General features: G+C 45.7%; 2 protein-coding genes across 4 annotated transcripts; both read left to right on the top strand.

Moving 5' to 3' along the window:
- The first annotated feature begins 6520 nt into the window (after positions 1-6520).
- Positions 6521-11677, top strand: LOC123129239 (alpha-1,3-mannosyl-glycoprotein 2-beta-N-acetylglucosaminyltransferase). Of its 2 annotated transcripts, XM_044549479.1 has the most exons (18): positions 6522-6798; positions 7001-7072; positions 7282-7357; positions 7661-7723; positions 8195-8229; positions 8297-8373; positions 8699-8744; positions 8833-8895; positions 9528-9594; positions 9677-9745; positions 9832-9901; positions 10004-10065; positions 10150-10240; positions 10334-10427; positions 10551-10613; positions 10699-10737; positions 10820-10990; positions 11159-11677. In XM_044549479.1, the coding sequence occupies exons 1-18, from the start codon at positions 6526-6528 to the stop codon at positions 11267-11269; spliced, it is 1542 nt and encodes a 513-aa protein (XP_044405414.1). In that variant the 5' UTR covers positions 6522-6525; the 3' UTR covers positions 11270-11677. The 2 variants fall into 2 exon arrangements, with proteins under 2 accessions (XP_044405415.1, XP_044405414.1); XM_044549480.1 differs by lacking the exon at positions 8195-8229 and having other exon boundaries at positions 6521-6798; positions 8268-8373.
- Positions 11678-12631: 954 nt separating this feature from the next.
- On the top strand, positions 12632-16696 carry LOC123129238 (U-box domain-containing protein 24). Of its 2 annotated transcripts, none has more exons than XM_044549478.1 (5): positions 12632-12957; positions 13609-14171; positions 14315-14624; positions 14782-16124; positions 16300-16696. In XM_044549478.1, the coding sequence occupies exons 2-5, from the start codon at positions 13632-13634 to the stop codon at positions 16579-16581; spliced, it is 2475 nt and encodes an 824-aa protein (XP_044405413.1). In that variant the 5' UTR covers positions 12632-12957; positions 13609-13631; the 3' UTR covers positions 16582-16696. The 2 variants fall into 2 exon arrangements, with proteins under 2 accessions (XP_044405413.1, XP_044405412.1); XM_044549477.1 differs by having other exon boundaries at positions 12633-12957; positions 13625-14171.
- The last annotated feature ends 5130 nt before the right edge of the window (positions 16697-21826 follow it).

Here is a 21826-nt window from a genome sequence, read left to right as displayed (position 1 = left end):
GCCGCCGTCGTTAACGCTCGCACGCACAGGTGCATGTTGCAGCACCGCCATCATCTCCATTCCATCAATTCTACTTGCTTGTTGCAGCTTTTGCCCCTGCCGGTGGTGTGCTCGATCGATTCTAGCAAAATGTAGCCAGTTCCAGCAAAAACGACTTCACCGGTTGACCGGTTCCAACAGTGGACTCATGTGGTCGCAACTTTCTATCTAACTGATTCCATCAAAATGACACGCCAGCTGCACACCGTAGTTGTTGGTTGCAGCGTCGTCATCAGCACATGCAACACAGATACAACTAGAACCCAGACACCATTACCACCGGTCGCAACACCAATAGGTGGCCCCATCGGGTTGAAGTGTGATTGGTCACCATCATTGGCACCCGTGACCTCCATCGAGGCTGCATGGAGAGAAAAAAGGGGGCCCACGACAATGGAGAAGTGCTTGTACAGGCGAGCGCATTGAGGAGTGGCTACCCCGGCGTGGCTGGGCTAGATAGACAAGGAGTGGGGAGCGACTACATGAGTGAAAGAAATCGATAAGATGAATACATAGGAGGAAGAGATAAGTCGGGGCATTTGAGAGACACATGTCAGGTCGCGATCGCATGGCTCACGACACTCACGATGGATGTGACGCGGACTGGAGGAAGACACAACGCCGCAGGGGGAGCCGAAGGGAATAACATGGGATGAGCGAAAAAAAAGGTCGGACAACACAACAACACATGGAAGGGAAGGGAAGGGAAGGGAAGGAAGGAGAAGGCACCGAAAGGCCCTATTACATGCAGTATGCATTGGAAGTGCACCAATCGTGCACCGTGTTGCCCCAGCTGTTACAAACTCCGCCGCCCCAGTAACGATAGGAAGGCTATGGTACGTAAGTCATTCTCTGTTTTCAATCAGTTTACTCTAGCCACTTTTTTTGGCTGATTTCCTATTAACATCTTTTTTTCAAAAACTTTAGGAATTTCAAAATTTCTGTGAATCAAAAACCAGTTTTTCTTTAAAAAATATTCAAAATTTTTAAATATGTTCCCAGTTTTTTTAAAAAACATTTGCGATTTTAACAAATTTGCATGAATTTTAATTTTTCTTTTATGTTTTTTTAAATCCCGTATCTCAAAGAGTTTCATTAATTAGAATGATTACGAAAACTTCGAAAATGGAAAAACAAAAAACAGAAAAATAAAGAAATATAAAAACACACCCATCAAAATAAAAAAAATAAAATATTAAAAAAAGAAAGAACTGATCCAAAACTGATAGAACCCAAAAGTGTCGCAAATGGGTTGGCCTATATAGGCACCTGCGCAACAGGATGATGATAGGAGGATGAGGGTGGACGATGGTGTGGGGAGGAGAGGCGGGCGGAAAGTATATTGGCCTATACAAAAGATAGAGGGCGAAGATTAGCCGTGAGTTCATGAAAATACAATGGTGATTTTTAAAAACTCAAATTAGATTATTTTTTTGTGATTAAAAAAATCAGTCAATTTGTGTTTTGGCGCCCCACAAAATTCAGCTCCATTCTTAGTAAAGAAAACCTATTTTTGATTTTGAGACAAACTTATACCGAATAAATAATAGGCCTTGAGTGATGGGCTTTGCAGCTTGTGGACTCAAACCCAATAACGAACGTGGTGAGTTGTTTGTTAACCCTAGGAGAGCGCTAGCTCTAGGCAGGCCCAGGTGAGGTCGCACACACGGGACGACCGGGCGGCGGCGGCGGCGCGAGCTCTGTCTCCGGGGAGAAGCCGAGGGAGAAGCGACGGCGGCGACACCGTGAGGGAGGCCGCCGGTGCAAGCCCAGGTTCGCCCCTCACCCCATCCATCCCAACTCCAAACTCTGAAACTTCGTGTTTTTCTTTTCTGAGATGAACTCTGAAACTTAGGAATCTCTATTCCTAATGTCTCAGTTGGTAGGTCGCGTTCCGGGTTTTATTTTCGTCCCACCATTTTCGTCCGGTTTTTTTTCGTCGGTTTTTTCGTTCCCTCCACTCCCCCAGCCACCCACGCACGTAGCCGGAAAAAACACTCCGCAAAAAACACTCCTATCGATCTAGGTCACAGCCCCATCAGTTCAACTCCTACGAGACTGCCGCCGCCGGCGGCATCACCCATCTCGATCCAACTTCTTCCTCGGTCCAACTCCTACGAGACCGACGCCGCCGCTTCCATCGCGGAACCCCATGGTTCCTAGCCTCGCCACCCATGTCTTGCTCCTCTGCCAATCTACGAGACCGCCGCCGCCGCCGCCATCGCGGAACGCCAAGGTAGGGCGTGGTCACATTGCAGGCAACGAGGAGTAGCGCAAGGCTGTGTCTGTCGTGCCCTGCATCGCGCCACCTACCACCTCCACCCTCCATAGTCACCCCTTCCCCAACCTCTGTCCCGTCCCGCATGACGGTCGGCCGCTGTGCTTCCTTAGCAGGCCAAGCCATGTTCATCCTCCCCCGCAGCACTGTGATCCCACCACTCCTTCGATCGATCATCCACGCCCGCCCCGTTGCGGCGCAACGCACCGTGCCCTGTAGGCGGCTGAGAGATGGAGAAGGGGTCGTAGGGGAGTCGTCCTCGCGTCTCTCCAATACGTTTTCCTGTCCATCGTCTTCCCCCCATCTCCAGCAGCTAGATCGTTCCCACATCGGATCCATGCATGTGCATCTACGTAAGTACCATCCACGTGCCTTCATTTGATTTTATTCATCGTTCATCTGGTCCTTAATTAATTATCTTGAGCGTTGATTAATTAATATGGAACTCGCACATTTGCGATGGTTTTTTATCTTGCATAAAAAGGAGAGGTGGTCCTTCTTCAGAAGAAAAAGCATTCTTGTTTTCCTCGGACGTGATTATCAGTACGATCTAATCTGATCTGATTTTTCTAGATTATGGATGCTTTCTTGTTTATCCAGTCTTGATTTGGGCAGCTGGTTCATGAATATCTTCTCCTGTGGAGAGTTAGTAGCAAAATTATTTATTATGTCATATGTACTTCCATAAATGTGAAGCTCAGACAAGCTATTCTGTTCAGGGTGTTTGCTAACAGTCCATATTTTTAGATTTCCCACGTGTGCACAACTAATTTCCCCGGTGAAGCTGCTGCTTTCTGGTTAGCTGCAAGCTCCTATTTCTTCCCATAGTTTTTGTACTGTGATAGCCTCAATGAAAAAAATAGTTGTTCTATATAGGTGCTTCTCATTTCACGGATAGATTGTTCTTGATAGGTAGCTGACATGAATTATAGTTTGTCCTGGAGACCTTAATATCAATAGTTCTAAGTAGAGTTCTGAATGAACTGCAAAAAGTACTCTTGTTAGATTGCCAGTTATCTTAGTTAAACCTTCTAGATGTTTGTTCTATGCTGCATCATCTATTAAATCGCCGCTAAGTATCCTGCACTGCACTGAGATCCGTAGCAATGTTTGTGTGTAGCCACCGCGCCTCAGCTCTACCAGCGGAATGGCCATGTATATATTTTTCTTCTACCCACATAATGGAAAAAATCCTCAAAAGTAGTTGCAGGTGGGCCGTCGGTGACAAGATTTACCCACAGAAGTTGAATAGGTATTAACCCTTAAGAATACCCAAAAGCAGAGGTAAGGAAGATCGAGGTAACTACACTGATGTTTGAGGAAATATTGTTAATATACCTTGTTAGCGAATTGAGTCCTATCACTGGCTAGACAAGAGTGACTGCCTTATCCTTGTCCTTCAGACGCTTGCTGCTCTGTAGCCATAACAGTGTGATAACTGATAACTACTTAGTTGATTTTTGGGTTGCTTTGCTGTCTGAATCAGTTTTTTGCAGATCATTACTATCCTTTTTTAGGGGCAATACTACCCTTACTTACCTCATAGTTGTGCAAAAATCTTGACAAGCAGTGATTTTAGGGTTTGTTCTGTCTGAAACCGTGCTAAGCGGCGAGCCAAATTAATTATTTCACGGTTCTTAAGCAGTACATAACATAATGCTAACTGTTCGTTCTACGTGTTCATATAACTGATTATTGTTGATTTGTAAATATTCTATCTGTATTGTTGATAGAAGATAGACTGTACTATCCTATTTATTTGTCCCTCCCTTGGTTTGCCTTTGGCTCTATTGGTCGTTTTTTTTTTGCACAAATTTATTTGCTTGCCTCTATTTTGAAATAGAATATCTGGCTTGGCTTTTGACTGTTGTTGTATGCGTGATGGCAGATGGATTTTTTTCAGCTGACACACTAAGAGATGCTTGTGATGTAGCAGTTGTAAGTATCGAACCAAATGAATTATTATTTTTAATGTTATTTTTGTGCAGTTTCGCCTCTTACATACTCTGGTGATTTTTTAGATGCCTGCAACTTTGTGATTGTACAAGAACATGTCGCGATGGTTGGCTATTGCCCAGTGTAGGCCTTTTAACAAACATGTCGTGATTGATCTATTCCACACTGGTACATTAGAAGATCTATGTCTATACATGTATGTTGTATTGAAAGATCTTGCATATTTCGAAGCTAAATCATGGAAAAGTAGATATCAGTTTTTAGGTTAATTCTAATGTAATGCAATTAACTTCCCATGAACTCTTGAAAAAAACTGCTTTTCTTCGTCTGCAGTATGTTCACCCAGTAGAATGGATGCTTTTGAGTACAAAAAGTCTGAAAGCTTGTTCAACTATGATGTATAGTATGTAGTAGCACTTCGGTTAGGTATAATTCTTGCTAAGTGTCGTTCATAGTGTTCCTTTTTATGGCAAGGCATAGTAGATTGTAGTTGTCATAGGCATCCAGCAGTTCGAAAACTGATGTAATGCTGATAAATATGTACATCAGTGCACAAGTAGTTGAACAGTCTTTAATATCTTGATGGAAGGAATAAGAGGCACTTACGATGCTCAGTTTTTTGTGTCCGCCGTATTGTTGTGCTATTTCAGGAAGAATATGCAAAAGAGATCAATGACACCAGGGCCCTCAAGCTCATGTAAGCTGAAGAGGCAAAAATTCTTGATAACGTAGAGCATACTAGCATTATCCTCATTTTCTAATCTATTAGTCCTTCATAATTCTTCGCGTGATGTAAGATTGGTTGCATTGTTAACAAAACTAAAGAAAATAACAATACATAAGATAATACTCCCTGTGTAGCTTGCAAAATTGTTTTATATTATGGGACGGAGGGAGTAACTTTTATTGATAGATATTTAGATTGCACTAATGTGAACAATCCAGGTATATTAGCACGTCTATTGATTGTGGAAGTTTTAAATGTTTAACCACATGGATATCACAACGATACATGTACATATTGGTGTAGTATCTTCAAATTTATTTCTCAAATGTTAAAATATAGATAGAATAAGATCAGAACAGAAGAATTGTGTTTACATGATTGTGATGCATGTGTTTGTCCATGTATTTTGGTATACACTAGAATGTGTATAGTATATCTTGTTTGTGTTTTCTTTTCAGATGATTTTTTTGGCATGTTGGGTTTCTTTATGTCACTTCAGGAGTTGAAGAATGAGAAACTAAAGGTTGCTCTACTTCTTATATTAACTCATGATGTGACTATACTTGTGCATAGTGAGGTAGTCAATGATGGCGAGAGTGACATGGACACTCTATGCCCTTGCTGCTCGCCAAACACGGTGTTTCCCCGGATGTGATCTACTGCGACGATGAGGTCATGCAGGTATGACCTCTGATCATATGCCTTAGGTAATGCTTCAGAAGCTATTCATTGTATTTTAGTTTTGGTTAGGTAGGTATAATGTCCATTATAAGCTCATATATATTTGGGTTCTTCAAGTATTTGTGCAAGAATTACTAAAAAATACCCCTAATTTATTATCTAAAGTAGTTAGCAGTAATATTGTACTCATGATTATCAGCAATAAAAAGCCCATCTACTTTAGCCACATCTACTTTGACATTTTGATGAATTCTATAACGAATGCCGATTGATGTAAAAAAAAATCTAGAAGCAGTCGCATCGTGCACATGACATGCTATTTGTGCACATGTAAAAACAAATTAGGTGTTTCAAATATTAATAATAGTAAGTGTATGATAAATAATTGGATTCTTTCTCCTTTTTGATGATGACAGTGTCTAAATGCCGACAAAGATGTATGTTTTGTGTCAAGTTGATTCGGGCTTCATATTGGGCGGTCCTTATTAAGCACGAGAGGGGGCATATACGATTTCGGGAGCGGCAATAACAATTTGTCGAAATCCACTGCTACAAAAGTTACATTCACGAGTCGGACAGTTGGTACGGTGGATTTCCGCGGACGTCTCGTCATCTTTTAGGAATACTGGTGTTGGGTGTTGGTTCATTTTGTTTGACGTGTTTGTTGCGAGTCTTTGTGTGAAAAATAAATAAATAAAATAATTCAACATGATTATTGGTTCATATACATGTACTAGGTTATCTATATAATAATTGTGATTAGATTGGTACTAAGTAGCATGGATGGATGGTTGGGTTTTGTTGGTGAGTAGTATTACTAAAAGTAGAGAAGGTTCTTCATGTGATGAGTGTGAAACTCTCATCCATCCTTCTTCATCTCATTGTATGTAAAAATCTCATCTTTCCTTCCTCCTTAACTGAAAGAAAGAAAAGCGGAGCAGAGCCGTGGAGTCTCCCTCCCTCCCAAGTCAGTCAGACAGACAGGGGGCGACTGCTCTGCCTGCAAAGGAGTCGTCTTTCTTCCCCTGCTCCGCCGCCGGCGCCGGCGATGGCGCGCAACCCCTGCGACATCCGCCTCCTCCTCGTGGCCGCCGCCTTCGCCTTCATCTACATCCAAGTAAGATAAGAGTCCTCCCTCCCTCCTCTGCTCTGCTCTGCTTTCTGCGAGCCAGATCCATCCGGGTCGCCGCCCGGGGATCTGACCGCCGCCTCCCATCTGCAAGTCAGATTAGTCCAGTAGACGATGGTGGGATTCCTCGGTTGTCTCTATTTTCTTGGTTGTGATTTCCCCTTGTGTTTGCATCCTGTCTCGTCTTCAGGTGCGGCTCTTCTCCACCCAGTCGTCTTCTTCTAATTCCCAGGCGATGGACGGCGGACGCCTCGCGGAAGCAGTAAGAAAAGAGAGGATCCCCTCTTTTCTTTTCTTTTCTTTTCTACCTACACCCTCCGTTCCAAATTACTCCATATCTAGATTTGTCTAGATACGAAGGTATCTAGCACTAAAATGAGTCTAGATACATCCATATCTAGACAAATCAAAGACAAGTAATTCAGAACGGAGGGAGTACAATACACTAAGCAGGTAGGCACTTTTTTGAAGGAGAAATGCGAGAGCCAGCTGCACGCCATGATCGACCAGGTCAGCGCCCAGCAGGAGAAAATCGCCGCGCTTGAAGGTACCTACCTACCTACTTCCGCTACTTTTACTGTCTCTCCTCATGCTGCCCTTCATCAGGGTTCAAATGTTTGTTGCTTCTCAACATAGATAGATAGATAGATAGATAGATAGATAGATAGATAGGCGCTGATTACAGGTGTCTGTCTTCCTTGCTCTATGATGATGATGAAATCCCCCCTCATTTTTGGGAAGAGCTCTTCTGTTCCACGCTACTACTACGATTGCCAAGCCGATAACCTGACTGTAACGCTTCCGCTCACACTTCACAGCATTAACCCCTGCCTGTCTGTTGATGCAACAGAGATGAAGGTACGCCAAGACGAGGAGCGTGTGCAGCTCAAGATTTTAATCCAAGATCTTGAAAGTAAGTATGTATGTATGCAAGGAATCATTAATTACCCTCTGTGTTTAGCCTTACTTGATGATTTCAGCTACCCTAGTTGATTTTCTCATGCTTCCTCTTCTTTTAGTAGTTATCATACATGGTACAGGCATATTAGGTCGTAGACTGCCACCTGTTTTATCCATCCAAACCATGTTGAACGTTGACAATACTCTCACATTTCATCTTTGAATTGGTGTGTTTTTTAGACAAATTCAAACTACTGTATTATTTTCCAAACTTCTAAATGGGAAAGTATTTTGACCTTGGCCATGTTTGTGGAAATAACTTTAGGAGTATTGTATTGTTTAAATATATGGCATCGCAATAGATGGTATCGAGTTTAACAATTAGTGCAACACATTCAGTTTGGGCTGAATGCCAAAAATGTTACCGAGACATCGGCAACTTGAAGAATCTAAATCTACTTTTATCATTTCTTTTTGGATGCAGAAAGGAGCTTACAGACCTTAATAAACAAGAACGTGGTATGTATGTGATCTTGCTAACCTTTGTTGCTCCACAGGATCGACCTCATCTCTTTCTGTACATCAGGTTCCTGTCGCCGCTGTTGTCATAATGGCTTGCAATCGACCAGACTATTTGCAGAGGACAGTGGAATCTATCCTCAAGTACGCTCTGTTTTCTCCATTCCTTTATTTTCCACAAGAAAAACATTTCTGACGTCTACTGTGTTGTTTAATTCTGTAAGAGCCCACTCAGTTGATGACACCTGTGTCAGTTATCTTTGAAATCGAGTTGCACTGTTGATTACCAGGCAGCATCTCTGAGGAAACTTAGACTATTACTCCCTCCGTTCCAAATTACTCGTCGACGAATAATTTGGAATGGAGGGAGTACTTCCTAATCTGTTAATTGCTCCTTCTAGATCCATGTAGCTTCAGTTTGTACAACACCCTTCCTGACAAAATAAATGATGGACGGTAACTCTTTCAGGTACCAGAAAGCAGTTGCTTCAAAGTTTCCACTATTTATATCACAGGTGCTGGTAGTAGTAATTTCAGTTCTTGTTTTCAGTATCTTTAAGTGTGTGGGAAGGAATTTTTTTACACTGCTCCTTCCAATCGCAGGATGGAACAAATGGAGAAGTAAAAAAGAAAGCTTTGAGTTACAATCAAATAACATTTATGCAGGTGCGTAAAGAAACACTTGCTTTATGCTTCTTAATTGCCTGATAGAATAGAACAACTCTGTTTCTCTTGTAATATTGTTAGCATAGCTGATACATGTTATGCATGACTGCTCATACCAAGTAGACATATAAGTACAAAAATTGAAATAAAAATTTGGCCTGCAAGAAGCTGTAGATGTACCGAGAGATGGTAGAAAATCTAGATGGAGGTAGGACTTGAAGCATTTGAGACATGTCGGAGCAACACTTGATCCAACAGCAAAATGGCTTAGCCACAAGGGAGACATGTTCACTTGTCGCATCTTGATGTGCTGCTTTTTAAGAGGGCACTAGATTATTTTGGTACTGGGAAAGTACGTTATGTACGTGGATATCAGATGCAGTGATGTCAATGGTCCAATCGTAGAAATGGTCTGCCCCTGGTACAACATCAATGGGAACTGCTACCCTTGAGGAAACTGTGCAATGATGTGGTACGGGGTGGGGGGAGGTTTCTGAATTTGGATGATTGTATCTTTTCTAGTTTCAGTCTTCTCTACATAGTATTTCTAGTATTTTTCTAAGAGTGCAGGCTACCAGCAAATGATTTTATAGCTAGCACTCAGTGTTCTTTTCGCCTTTGATGTGTTGCAGCATGTGGATCTTGAGCCTGTGCGCACTGAAAGACCAGGAGAAAACGTTGCATATTACAAGATAGCTAGTAGGTGGTCCTCAATTGATGCGTGTTTTCTTAAGACTGATGATATGATCGATTCTTATCCTAATGATGCTTCTTAACCCAGACCACTATAAATGGGCCTTGGATGAGCTCTTCATTAAGCATGATTTCCGCCGAGTAATCATTCTGGAAGGTGTGATCACTTTGATGGTTCTTTGACTGTCTTGTTCTTGGATATTTCCAAATGTCATCTCATTTCCATGGTTAATTGGTTAATAGATGACATGGAGATCGCCCCAGATTTCTTCGACTACTTCGAGGCTGCAGCGAAATTGCTTGACACTGACAAGTATGTTACAACTGCACTCTGTTTTATATATGGCAAGTCAGTGAATTAATATCAAGTGTGTCTAACTGCGTTATTGTAACTGTTGTCGTTGTGGTATTGAAGGACAATAATGGCTGTTTCATCTTGGAATGATAATGGGCAAAAGCAGTTCGTTTATGACCCAAGTTAGTATTCTGATAGGCCTCTGTTCAACTTTATTTCCACATTAATAGGGAAAGTTACTCAATTTTCTACATAATCCATTGCAGAGGCTCTTTACCGTTCGGACTTCTTTCCGGGGCTTGGATGGATGCTAACGAAGTCAACATGGATGGAGCTGTCGCCAAAGTGGCCCAAAGCATATCCTTACTGTTGCCTACTGATTCTTAGATGAGCAGATATGCTTTTCTTGACTATCTTGTATCATCTGTTTCTTCCTTGACAAGAGTTTACTTATTGGGATGACTGGGTGAGGCTAAAGGAGGTACACAGAGATCGGCAGTTTATTCGGCCAGAAGTATGCAGGACATACAACTTTGGCGAGCATGTATGTTGGCTACTCTACACCAATGCAAATTTATCACTGCATTTTTGCATGCCGTACCAATATTTGAGCCATTGGTTCTGGATTGCTGGCATTTACACTTGGGTTTTTCTTTTTCCGTTCCAGGGATCAAGCATGGGACAATTCTTTGATCAATACTTGAAACCTATCAAGTTAAATGATGCTCATGTATGCAAAAATCAATCTCCCCATATAATTCATTTTGTACAGATTTTTAAAGCTGTTTGTTGCTGAGACTTACTTGTGGCCACAGATTGACTGGAATTCCGAGGACCTGAGCTACCTCAAGGAGGTAAGGAGTATTTATCTGTTCTTCAGAGAGAAAGTTGCTGTTTCCATAAGAGGGTGCCTTATACTAGTGTTGGTGACATCAGGACAAGTTTTTGACCAAATTCGGGAAAGACGTGGCTAGCGCCACACCTGTGCATGGATCCGATGCTTTGTTGAAGGCCCACAATCTGGATGTGGACGTAAGGATTCAGTATGACAATCAGGGCGACTTCGAGCGTATAGCTCGTCAGTTTGGAATATTTGAAGAGTGGAAGGTTCCTTGCTATCTCAATCCAATTCTTAACCTTTCTCATTGTCACATGAGCCAAATTACAATTTCTGTGTTACGTCTGAGCAGTTTCTGTGTAACAACCTGGGTATTATAGTGTCCAGTAGAAAATATGACGGCTCATGTTCTGTTTTTTCTGCCCTTATTTTCCCAGGACGGTGTTCCACGGGCGGCTTACAAAGGCGTGGTGGTGTTCCGGTACAAGAGCAGCCAAAGACGGATATACCTGGTGGGCCCCGACTCTCTTCGCCAACTCGGCGTTTAGCTTAGCGTTGCCAAGGTTGGGAAATGTGTCGACGTGGGGAAGGTGACACCCTGATGTAGCAAAACATTGAATGATGGGTGCAAATTCAATGCACTGTTGGCAAGGATATTTTTTCCTTTTATGATGGATGGACGACGGGTGTTTATTTCGCCCTCGAGCCGAGGTCTCGAGGGGTTTCGCCGTCCGTCGACAGTCGAGGAGGGGATAGAGTAGAGTAAGAGAGTAAGGGAAGAAGAGCGCGCGGTGTAGAGATGTATTCACAGAGGTACATTATTTGGCTGGGATTCATTCATCCATGTGTGTGTTGTAGTTAGTAAAAGAGTTTGTATTCAAGTTTGCGTCTGTGTGTTTACTACTTACATGATCTAACAAGAATATATATAAAGGTTCCCTTTATTTGACCTGGCATTTTGTTTGTTTGTGCACAATACAATATAATGCTGCTGCAGAAGAGAAGAAAATTGTTGCTTGTGTTTGAATACTGGTGATGCTTGGTGTTTTGAAGTTTGAAGCTGTCTGTCCATGTGAAAAGAGTCAGCAATATCCATGTGTATATCTCTGTCTCTGTGTGTGTGTGTGTGTGTGTGTGTGTGTAGTAGGGTAGTTGGGTTGGAATGGATCAATACAGTGGTGGGTGGGAATGGATCAAGTCAGTCAGTCCCATGCATCCATCCATTTGATGATGTTTAATGCAGAAGAAAGAAGATAATGACACTGATTAGACTTATGGCCTGATGAAGAGAGAAAGAAAAGGGAAGGCAGCACATACTATTATTTGAGTTGACCAAAACACAAACTCCAAGAGGAGCCAGCCAGCCATCAATTATATATGCAATTTTTTTTTACTTATATACTACCTCCGCCTTAAAATATAAGATTTTCTTAGCCTAAAAACGTCTTACATTTTGAGATGGGTGTAGTAGTAGTAAAGTGGGAGGAGGTTAGTAGATGCTAGAGTAAAATAAATTTACCAAGAAGGAAAGATTGAAAGAAAGAAAGAGGTAGGTGCTACTCTTGTTGTGTCTTTCTGTTGACTAGGAGGTGTTTGTGGACGTTGGGGGTTTGTAAGAAATGTGTGAATGTACGTGTTGTTGGGGGTTTGTATTTTCTCAAAAAGAACAAAAAAGAAAAAAGTTGTCCCTCCATCCAATCCCATAATATAAACGCTTTCTCTTATATTATGGGACAGTGGTAGTATTTGTGAGCACCATTGATTGATTGATTGATTGATTGAGCCTTGAGTCGTCGTTGTTGTTGACCTTGGGACAAGTTTGCTTTGGGTTTGGGCTTGGTCTTCCATTTCCAGTTGCATCTGCATATGGGACAGTAGTAACTTGGCAGCAGCCTGAATATGAAATAAAAAGAGCAACTTTCTTTCTTTTCATTTCATTTTCGAGCTGGCTTGTCGTCGGCAGGCAGCTCAGCACAGCACAGCTGCTGCTTCTTTCTTCTTCCCCTGCCTGCCTGCCTGCGACTTTGATTGATTCAGCTCCCCTCCCCTTCCCTCGCCGTCGCCCTCCATTCATTCTCATTCCTTTCGGCGTCCTCTCCTCCGCTGATTCCTCCTGCGCCGCCGACTCTTGCTGCTGCGCCCCGCCAGGGCCAGGGCCGCCGCCGCCGCTGCAGATCCAATAAAGAAAGAAGCTCCGGTCGATTTATTCTCCGGCCATCTCCACCTGACTACTCAGGTTTGCTCTTTACTTTACTTTAATTGATGATCCCCTCCAACATCTTCTCCCACCCAATTCCTGCAAACACCAAACAAATTAGTAAGAAAGATTTTGATTTTGATTTTGGGGGCTGTATTGCTTTGCTTTGCTTTGCTTGCTTGGGTTGCCCTCCCCATTGTTTTTGATTTCTAGTATAGTATTTGGGTTGGGGACAAGTTTTGGTTCCATTCCTAGGTAAGGTAGGGTAGCAGCAGCAGCTTACTTAGTTTTGACTACCTGAAGGCCAGTCAATCTCTAGGCCTGTACTGTATGTAGGCTCTATCTATCTATCTATCTATCTATCTATCTATCATCATTTTCATTTCATTTCACCTATGTTTATGTATGCCATATATGTTCCGTCCATCACCAGCCCCAATCTTAATTTCGAATTCAACAAACAGCACTATTGCTATTGCTGCTGCTGCTGTATTATCCATGCATGTATTAATGAATCCTTACAATCCTTACAATCACTAGTATATTTTGGTACAGAGGTAGTATATGCCCAAGATATTGCCAAAACTACTAGTGCACTGCACCACTGCTATTTCTGCTGCTGTTGCTGTATCTACGTCAGTGTTAATTCTTACCACATGTATCGCACAATTCGCTATCTGACTCGTGTAGGATCTGCACTGCACAGCTGCAAGATGATGGCCCGGAATTCAGACGGCGAGCTGGAGGAGCAGTCCACCGAGGGGTACCAGGAGGCCGCGTTCGAGGCCTTCATTTGCCCGCTCACCAAGCAGGTGATGCAGGACCCAGTCACCATCGAGACGGGCCAGACCTTCGAGCGCGAGGCCATCCTCAAGTGGTTCAGGGAGTGCCGCGACAACGGCCGCAGGCCCACCTGCCCTCTCACGCAGCGCGAGCTCCGCACCACCGACATCAACCCCAGCATCGCCCTCCGCAACGTCATCGACGAGTGGAGGGCCAGGAACGACGAGAAGGACCTCGAGAAGGCGTGCAACGCGCTCCGCATGCACCCCGAGGACGACGAGGATGACACCCTGCGTGCCATGGCATACATCTCGCAGATATGCCAGCGGAGTGGCGCCAAGAAGAACCTCGTGCGCGCCCAGGGCATCATATCCACGCTCGCCGACTTGCTCAAGAGCAGCAGCAGGAGGGTCCGCCTCAAGTCCCTGCAGGTCCTTCGCACCGTCGTCGAGGACAATGATCAGAACAAGGTTTGTCTTCTCTTTCCTTCCTGAAGTCCTGTTGGATGGGTGGATTTTCCACAGTTGGCCCAGTGTATATGCTACCTATTCAAGTAAGTAAGTAACTATATGTATGTATGTATGTATGTATGTATGTTTGGTTTCTTTTGCAGGAAGAGCTGGGGAAAGGCGACACGGTGCGCACCATCATAAAGTTCCTGTCGAACGAGCATATCCAGGAGAGGGAGCTTGCAGTTTCCCTGCTGTATGAGCTGTCAGAGTATGAGCCCGTGTGCGTAAGGATCGGTGCCATCTATGGGGCCATACTCCTGCTGGTTGGCATGGGGAGCAGCAAGTCGGAGAACATGATGGCCGTGGAGAAAGCAGAGAAGACACTCAGAAATCTGGAGAAGTATGACACCAACATCAAGCAAATGGCTGAGAATGGCAGGCTGCAGCCTCTCCTCACCAAACTGCTTCAAGGTTTGCATCATTATCTTCACTTTGCTTCACCATGTTCGTACTATTATAGTTTTGCTAATTCTGGTCTGCTCCTCTGTTTTGAACTGCAAAAGGTTTAGAATGTTTCCCAGAGGTTAATTTGTGGTCTTAATTTTCCAACTTCTGGTTTGAATTGCAGGCGGGCCTGAGGTGCAGGTTACCATGGTTGAGTACCTCGGCGAGCTCGCGTTGGCCAACGACGTCAAGGTGGTGGTGGCGGAGCAGGTTGGAACTCTTCTGGTGAGCATCATCAAGACCGGCGGCCTGCCGGCGAGGGAGGCGACGCTCAAGGCGATGAGGGAGATGTCATCCAACGAGCTGAGCGCCAAGATACTGCTGCAGGCCGGCATCCTGCCGCCGCTGGTCAAGGACCTCTTCTCCGTCGGCGCCAGCAGCCACTTCCCCATGAGGCTCAAGGAGGTCTCCGCCACCATCCTCGCCAACCTGGTCGCCTCTGGGGCCAGCTTCCGCTCCATCCCGCTGGACGACGCCGGCAGGCAGACGCTCCTGTCCGAGGACGTGGTGCACGGCCTGCTCCATCTCATCAGCAACACCGGCCCTGCCGTGGAGTGCAAGTTGCTCAACGTCCTGGTCGGCCTCACCAGCTCACCGGACACAGCCCAAGACGTGGTGTCGGCCATCAAGAGCTCCGGCGCGACCATCAGCCTGATCCAGTTCCTGGAGGCAGCTCACCGGGAGATCCGCGTGGAGTCCCTCAAGCTCCTGCGCAACGTGTCGCCGTACATGGGCGCCGAGCTCGCAGATGCACTCGGTGGCCACCTCAGTAGCTTGCTCCGGGTGATATCCGACGCCGGTGGTGGTGGCGTGACAGAGGAGCAGGCGGCAGCCGTGGGCCTGCTGGGTGACCTCCCGGAGAGGGACTCGAAGCTGACGCGGCAGCTGTTTGAGCTGGGAGCGTTCGGTACGCTGAGCACGAAGCTGGCAGAGCTGCGGCGGGGCGCCATCCGCGGGAACCGGTACACGACGCCGCTGACGGAGGGCATGGTGAAGGTGATGTACAGGCTGACGTGCATGCTGCAGGAGGCGCCAGAGTACGTGGAGTTCGCCCGAGAGGCCGCCCTGGCGCCCTTGTTTGTGGAGCTGGTGCAGGTGAACGGGCAGGACGCGGTGCAGCTCTACTCGGCGATGGCGCTGGAGAAGCTGTCCCTCGAGACGAGGAACCTGACGGTCATCCCTGACCCGCCGCCGCCAGCGCCTTCCGGAGGCTTCCTGTGTGCGTGCTTCGGGGTGCCATCGTCGACGGGTGCGGCTGCAGGTCGTCCGGTGGGGGTGTGCCGCGTGCACGGCGGGTTCTGCTCGCTGCGGGAGAGCTTCTGCCTGGCTGAGGGCGGGGCCGGAGGGAAGGCGGTGGAGCGGCTGGTGGCGTGCCTGGACCACCTAAACCCAGAGGTGGTGGAGGCGGCGCTGGCGGCACTGGCGACCCTGGTGGGGGACGGGGTGGAGGCTGCGGAGGGTGTGGGGGTGCTTGGCAGTGGCGTAGCCAGCCCAATACACCAGGGTGGTCCATTAATAAAAATATTAACATAAGTTATTTATTTTTTAAAAAAATATTTATTTTACTACATTATATACAAGCTATGGGGAAATTCCAGGGTGGTCCATGGACCACCCTGGCCACCCCCTAGCTACGCCACTGGTGCTTGGGGATGCGGACGGGCTGCGGCCAGTGGTGGACATCCTGGTGGAGAACCGGACGGAGGCGCTGCGACGGCGGGCGGTGTGGGTGGTGGAGCGCATCCTGCGGGTGGAGGACATCGCGCAGGAGGTGGCGGCGGACCAGACGGTGGCGTCGGCGCTGGTGGAGGCGTACCGCAACGGCGACCCGCGCACCCGGCACACCGCCGAGCGCGCCCTCCGGCACCTCGACAGGATCCCCAACTTCTCCAGCGCGTTCCATGCCCAAGCACGCCGGCCATGAACATGACAGCGGCCATCATCTTCTTGGCGCCATCCTCTCTGTTTCAAATTCGAACCTTGTTTTTTGGTCCTGTGTATGTAATATATTATGTATATGTGTATGTAGCTTGATTTTATTGGTTTGTTCATGTTTAATAGGGTAGGCGGATTATCACCTTAATAAGGTGCACCATAATAGGCTGCTGGAGCCTCGCCAGGTTGGCTGCTGGAGCCGCCCCGACGTGTAGGCTTGGGCGGCTCCCCTCCCTCTCCAACCGGAAGCAGGTCGGTCTCTGCATGCTTGAAACCAAATCGAGGCAGAGAGAGAGAGGATGATGGAATGACCTAGGAGCGTCTGGCTAGCTGCATGGGCTTTTATACACTAGCTAGCTAGAGAGAGATGTACAACTGTACCGCATCAGCCTCTTCATCCAAAAGCTCAAACTAATACTAGTAGAAAAAAATGGGCAATGCATGTATAAAAGCGACGGAGACGGTGGATGCGGTGCAGAGGTGAGCTTCTGGGCGACGGACACACTTGACACAGTTGGTCGTTGCTGCCAGGAAGAAGAAGGGCAAAGGGGATGGCCGCCGACGCCGCGTACGCGAAGCTGGTGCTGCTCGCCTGCAACGGCGGCGTCGGCGTCCGCGCTGCACCTGCTGCAGTGAGGGGGGTTCGGCCGGGGCCGCGTCGTGGCCGGGCTCGTCTCCCCGCTCCCGCGCCACTCCACGCACCAACACCAGCGCCGCCTCCGCCGCGTGCTCGCCGTCGCCACCGAGCCCAGGCCCCCTCCCTCGCCGCCGGCCCCACGCACCGGCAGGACCAGGGCCAACACCATCCAGTCCACCGTAAGCCCCCTCCGCTCCGGCTTCTTGATTAATTACAGTACCTCTGACGATGACACGCGCTGACTGACTGACATGACACGCGCTGCGCTTTCTGCTCTGGGTGGACATGGATATGCTATGCAGAGGTTCGGGGACGTGTCCAAGGAGGTCAAGCGGGTGTGGAAGCAGATGGAGGAGGACGAGCAGCTGGCCTCCCTCATGCACGGCCTCCACGGCCAGAACCTCCACGACGACAAGGCTGCAGTTAGTTGTACTCCTATATCTCTCCATACTCCGTACTTAATTCAGTTTGGTTGCAGTACTTGTATCTCTCTGTATCTCTGATGTACTCTTGTCTCAGTTTGGTTGGAGTATATTCAGTTTGGTTGCAGTACTCTTGTCTCTGCATACTTAATTCTGTAGTTTCTCTCTGATGGTAGTAGTTGTATCTCTGCATACTTAATTCACTGAATTTTGTTGCAGTAGTTGATTCAAGTGAAAAGATTCAGTTAGTTTTCCAGTAGTTTTGCTGGAGTAATAAGGAAAAGTTGCAGTAGTTGTCAATGTTAACCTCGACGTATCTGCAGTTTCAGTCACTGCTTGCTACTCCTCCTTATAACTGCAGTTTAGTTGCTTCAGTCGCTGCTCATTTCTTCAGTAGCTAAATAAGTTCAATTTAGCTTAGTTGAAGTGAGCTGCGTTCTTGCTGCGGCCTTGCGTATTTCATTTTGTTTAGTCTAGTCCTCTGATTTTAACACAAGCCTTCCTGAGTATCAAAAACTCCAGACCTTACTTCCAAACTTCAGCATTAAAATAAACTTTTTCCTCTCCTCTCCTATTCCACTCCACTCCTCTCTCTTCTATTCCACTCCTTTCCTCTCAACAAGTCATTTTCTTTAATTAATTAAAATGAAACTAAATGATTTTTTAATTAACTGAAACTTGTTTTTTAATTAAAACTAAATGATTTTTTCAGTAAATGAACTTGAGTTAACTAAAATTAAATGAATTGTAGCAGGAGTACCCTCCTTCTCTTGACTTCTCTTCTCTTTTCAGCAAGTGCAGCAACAGTATGAGTAGTTCTTGGAGTAGTGTAGTGTTTAGTGTAGACTTGCAAGTACTCCTCTCCTCTCCTACTACTCTCCTATCAGAGATTACTGTAAGTGTAGTACTGCTTGGAAAGATTAGTGACATCAGTATTTGTATTTTGGTGTAGTACTGCTTTAAGTGACCTTAGTTGGTTTAGTACTGCTTGGAGTAGCTTGCTGTAGAGATTTGTGTATTCAGCTTGGAGTTGTTAATACTCCTTTTCATCCAGTGCCAAAATACTCCTTTTAATGCAGGTTTTTTAAAATTAGGATTAGGAGTAGGATTAGTAGGAGCAGGACTAAAATTAAAAGAATGCCAATAAGCAAACTTGGCAGTATGGAAGCTTGTGAGTAACTTGACCAAAGAATGATGTTAAAGAGTAGCTTGGCATTAATTAAAGAAAAGTATCTTCTCTCTTCTTCTCTCTTCTCTTCTCTCCTCTCTTGTCTCCTCTCTTCTCTTATCTTGTGTTAAAGTTAAATTAATTTTTTTCCTCTCCTCTCCTATTCCAGCCCACTCCTCTCCTCTTCTATTCCACTCCTTTCCTCTCATATTCCTCTCACATACTCTTCTCGAATTCACTCCTCTCCTCTCCTACTACTCTCCTATCAGCGAATGATCATACAAATGGAGTAGTAGAAATATACACATACAAATGGAGTATGGAGTAAAAAAATACGTGGAGTAAAAATACAAGTGGAGACATACAAGTGGAGTTACACATACAAGTGGAGTTAGACATACTCCAACATACTCCACAAAAACAACGTACTCCAACATACTCAAATATGGATTATTACAGACATGACAAGCATCACTAGCATCACAACCTCATCACTAGCATCACAAGCATCATCACTGGCATCACAACCTCATCACTAGCATCAGAGCCTCATCGCAAGCATCACAAGCATCATCACTAGCATCACAACCTCATCACTAGCATCAGAGCCTCATTGCAAGCATCACAAGCATCATCACTAGCATCACAACCTCACCGCAAGCGTCATCACAAGCTCATATTCCATTACTGAACCCTCTCCATTAGCTCTAAGTTGTATAATGCATTTGCGTAAACCTCTAGAGGGCATGATAATCTTGGAGGTAGTTGCCCAATCCCCTCAAGCCTTTCCTTGTTTACATGGGGTATTTTATACCCATTGCCCCCTGCATGGTTTAGGATCTCAATCATGCACGTCTGCAGAGTTAGGAAAATTCTGTTGAGCTTGTAAACATCATAGCCTTCAAATTCCTCCAAAACACCCTTAATAAGGTCTTGTAGTGTTTTAGGACTCAGACAATCTGTCAGGGATTGGAGCGAGTTGAAAAACCCAAGGTCAAGCACATTCAAATCAGGACTGTTGGGAGGCTGTTGTATTATTCTGATGTCAAGTCCAGTTTTTGCGACAACTTCTAGAAATTCCTGATCATCTGGCAAGATATGGGGCTTAGCATTATCCTGCTGAATGTAGATAGTTTGTCCAGCATCGCCTTCAGGCCAAACAGCTTGTATTGCTGGCAAGACCTTCTCTATCAGGAACTCCCTCATCACTTTTCTGAACCATACTACAGGCAGGGGTCTCTAGCCGAAGTTGATCACAATCTACCGGCAACTTGGACTGCCTATCTCAGTATGCGTCAGGAGATCCGAGACCCACAGGTGCATCATCAACTGCAGAAAGATCTGATTGAGCACCTATGGAGGCTCAAGGGGGACGCCGTGTGATGAAATACGAGTTTTTATTTCTTGAACTATATAATTTGTATTGAACTATTTGTTGCTGTACTATTTTGTTGAAGTATTTGATTTTTTTGTGATGAAATATATGATAAGAAATAATTGTGTTGATAATTGAACGCCGAGACACGGCGAAACCACGCCGAATATGGGCCTATTCTCGCCCACATGGGCCCTTTATTCGCCGAAATTGGGCTGCAAAGTGGGCCAATTTCGGCGCCTGGGGGCGACGACTGGGCGCAAAACCACCCCCAGCGCCGATTGTATCGCCGGCTCGCCCCCAGGGGGCGATTTTTATACGTCCTGGGAGGGCCAACGGCTGGAGATGCCCTTATAGGCACGTACATGGACCCCAGCTTAGAGGCCATGTTGCCTCTACACACTGTGGATGCTTAGAATAATATGAAGTAATGTATGTACTTTCCTTTAATGAGAATATGCCATGCAATTAAGTTTCCAATGTTATGTTTGTATAGCCCATTTTGCGTGTATAATGTTAATTGAGATGACAACTCAATGTAGTTAAGCTAGCTATGGCGGTGAGGAAAAGGGTATTTTGTATAGTATTGTTTTCAAGTTGAATGCGAGTCATTGATCTAAGCCGCCACCCTACGTACGTCTGAAAAATCATGCAGAGATGATTGGAATCCGGCATGCGCATGCACTAGACGGATTAACACGATCATGTCAGTCCAACTGTTTGCGTTCTCCATGTAGCGACTGTTGTTTGGGACCTCGATGGACCTCGATGGCGAGCTGCACATGCATGCATGGGCGCCACTGAGCAGTACAGGAGCACGGCGTGGCGGCACTAGGGCATGCACGGTGGCAAAAGCTAGCGAGTCACTCGGTCTAGCCTGCTCTGAACCGCCGCCGATCGGGTCCCGAAAATCCAGACCGTTCGGCTGGCCGGTCTGTTAGGTAGGCTTGGTCACGGACCCTTGGACCAGACTCGGAAACTTGAATGACAAAATGACCAATAAAGTTGAAATCACGAGCCAACCAACCATTCCTTCGTCTATGTTGTTCGAATGATATCACATGCATCAGACCCGAGAAAATAAAATTTTACTCGAATTTCGTACCGGAATCTTCCATTGTGGATCACTATACTGTTTAAAAGATACTACGATATTTATATGGAGCAAGCGTTGGTTATAACAAGTGAATGCGCGACGCCAGCCTGATCCGGAGATTATGCTGCCACCATTGATATCAAAGCTGAGAGAGCCGATGCACGCGCCGGTAGTCCATGGCGCTCTGCCTACAATGAAGCACTAGTACTACTTATGATAGAATAGAATAGACTGGACGGGCTCTGTGTTCGATGTTCAAAATTAAGAGCGCATCGGATGCACATGCTGTGTGCATGGGAGTTAGTGACTGACAGTACTGGAGGTCAACCTCAAGACTTTTGATTAAACTAACCTCGCGCATTAATGCGCGTTTGACAGTACTACCACTACTACATTCGTGTGGAAATCTAGTGGTATACTTTTCATGACATACAACACATATTTAATTCCTCAAATCGATGACCTAGAACTACGCGAATGACTTATACACCCGGACAGAGGGAGTAGTATGCTTCACTTGCAAGAGATACCCATAA

This window comes from Triticum aestivum, chromosome 6A (genome assembly GCF_018294505.1).
Source record: "Triticum aestivum cultivar Chinese Spring chromosome 6A, IWGSC CS RefSeq v2.1, whole genome shotgun sequence".
Lineage (NCBI taxonomy): Eukaryota > Viridiplantae > Streptophyta > Magnoliopsida > Poales > Poaceae > Triticum > Triticum aestivum.
The sequence above is the reverse complement of the archived record's forward strand: the minus strand, read 5'-3'. Positions and strand labels throughout refer to the sequence as shown.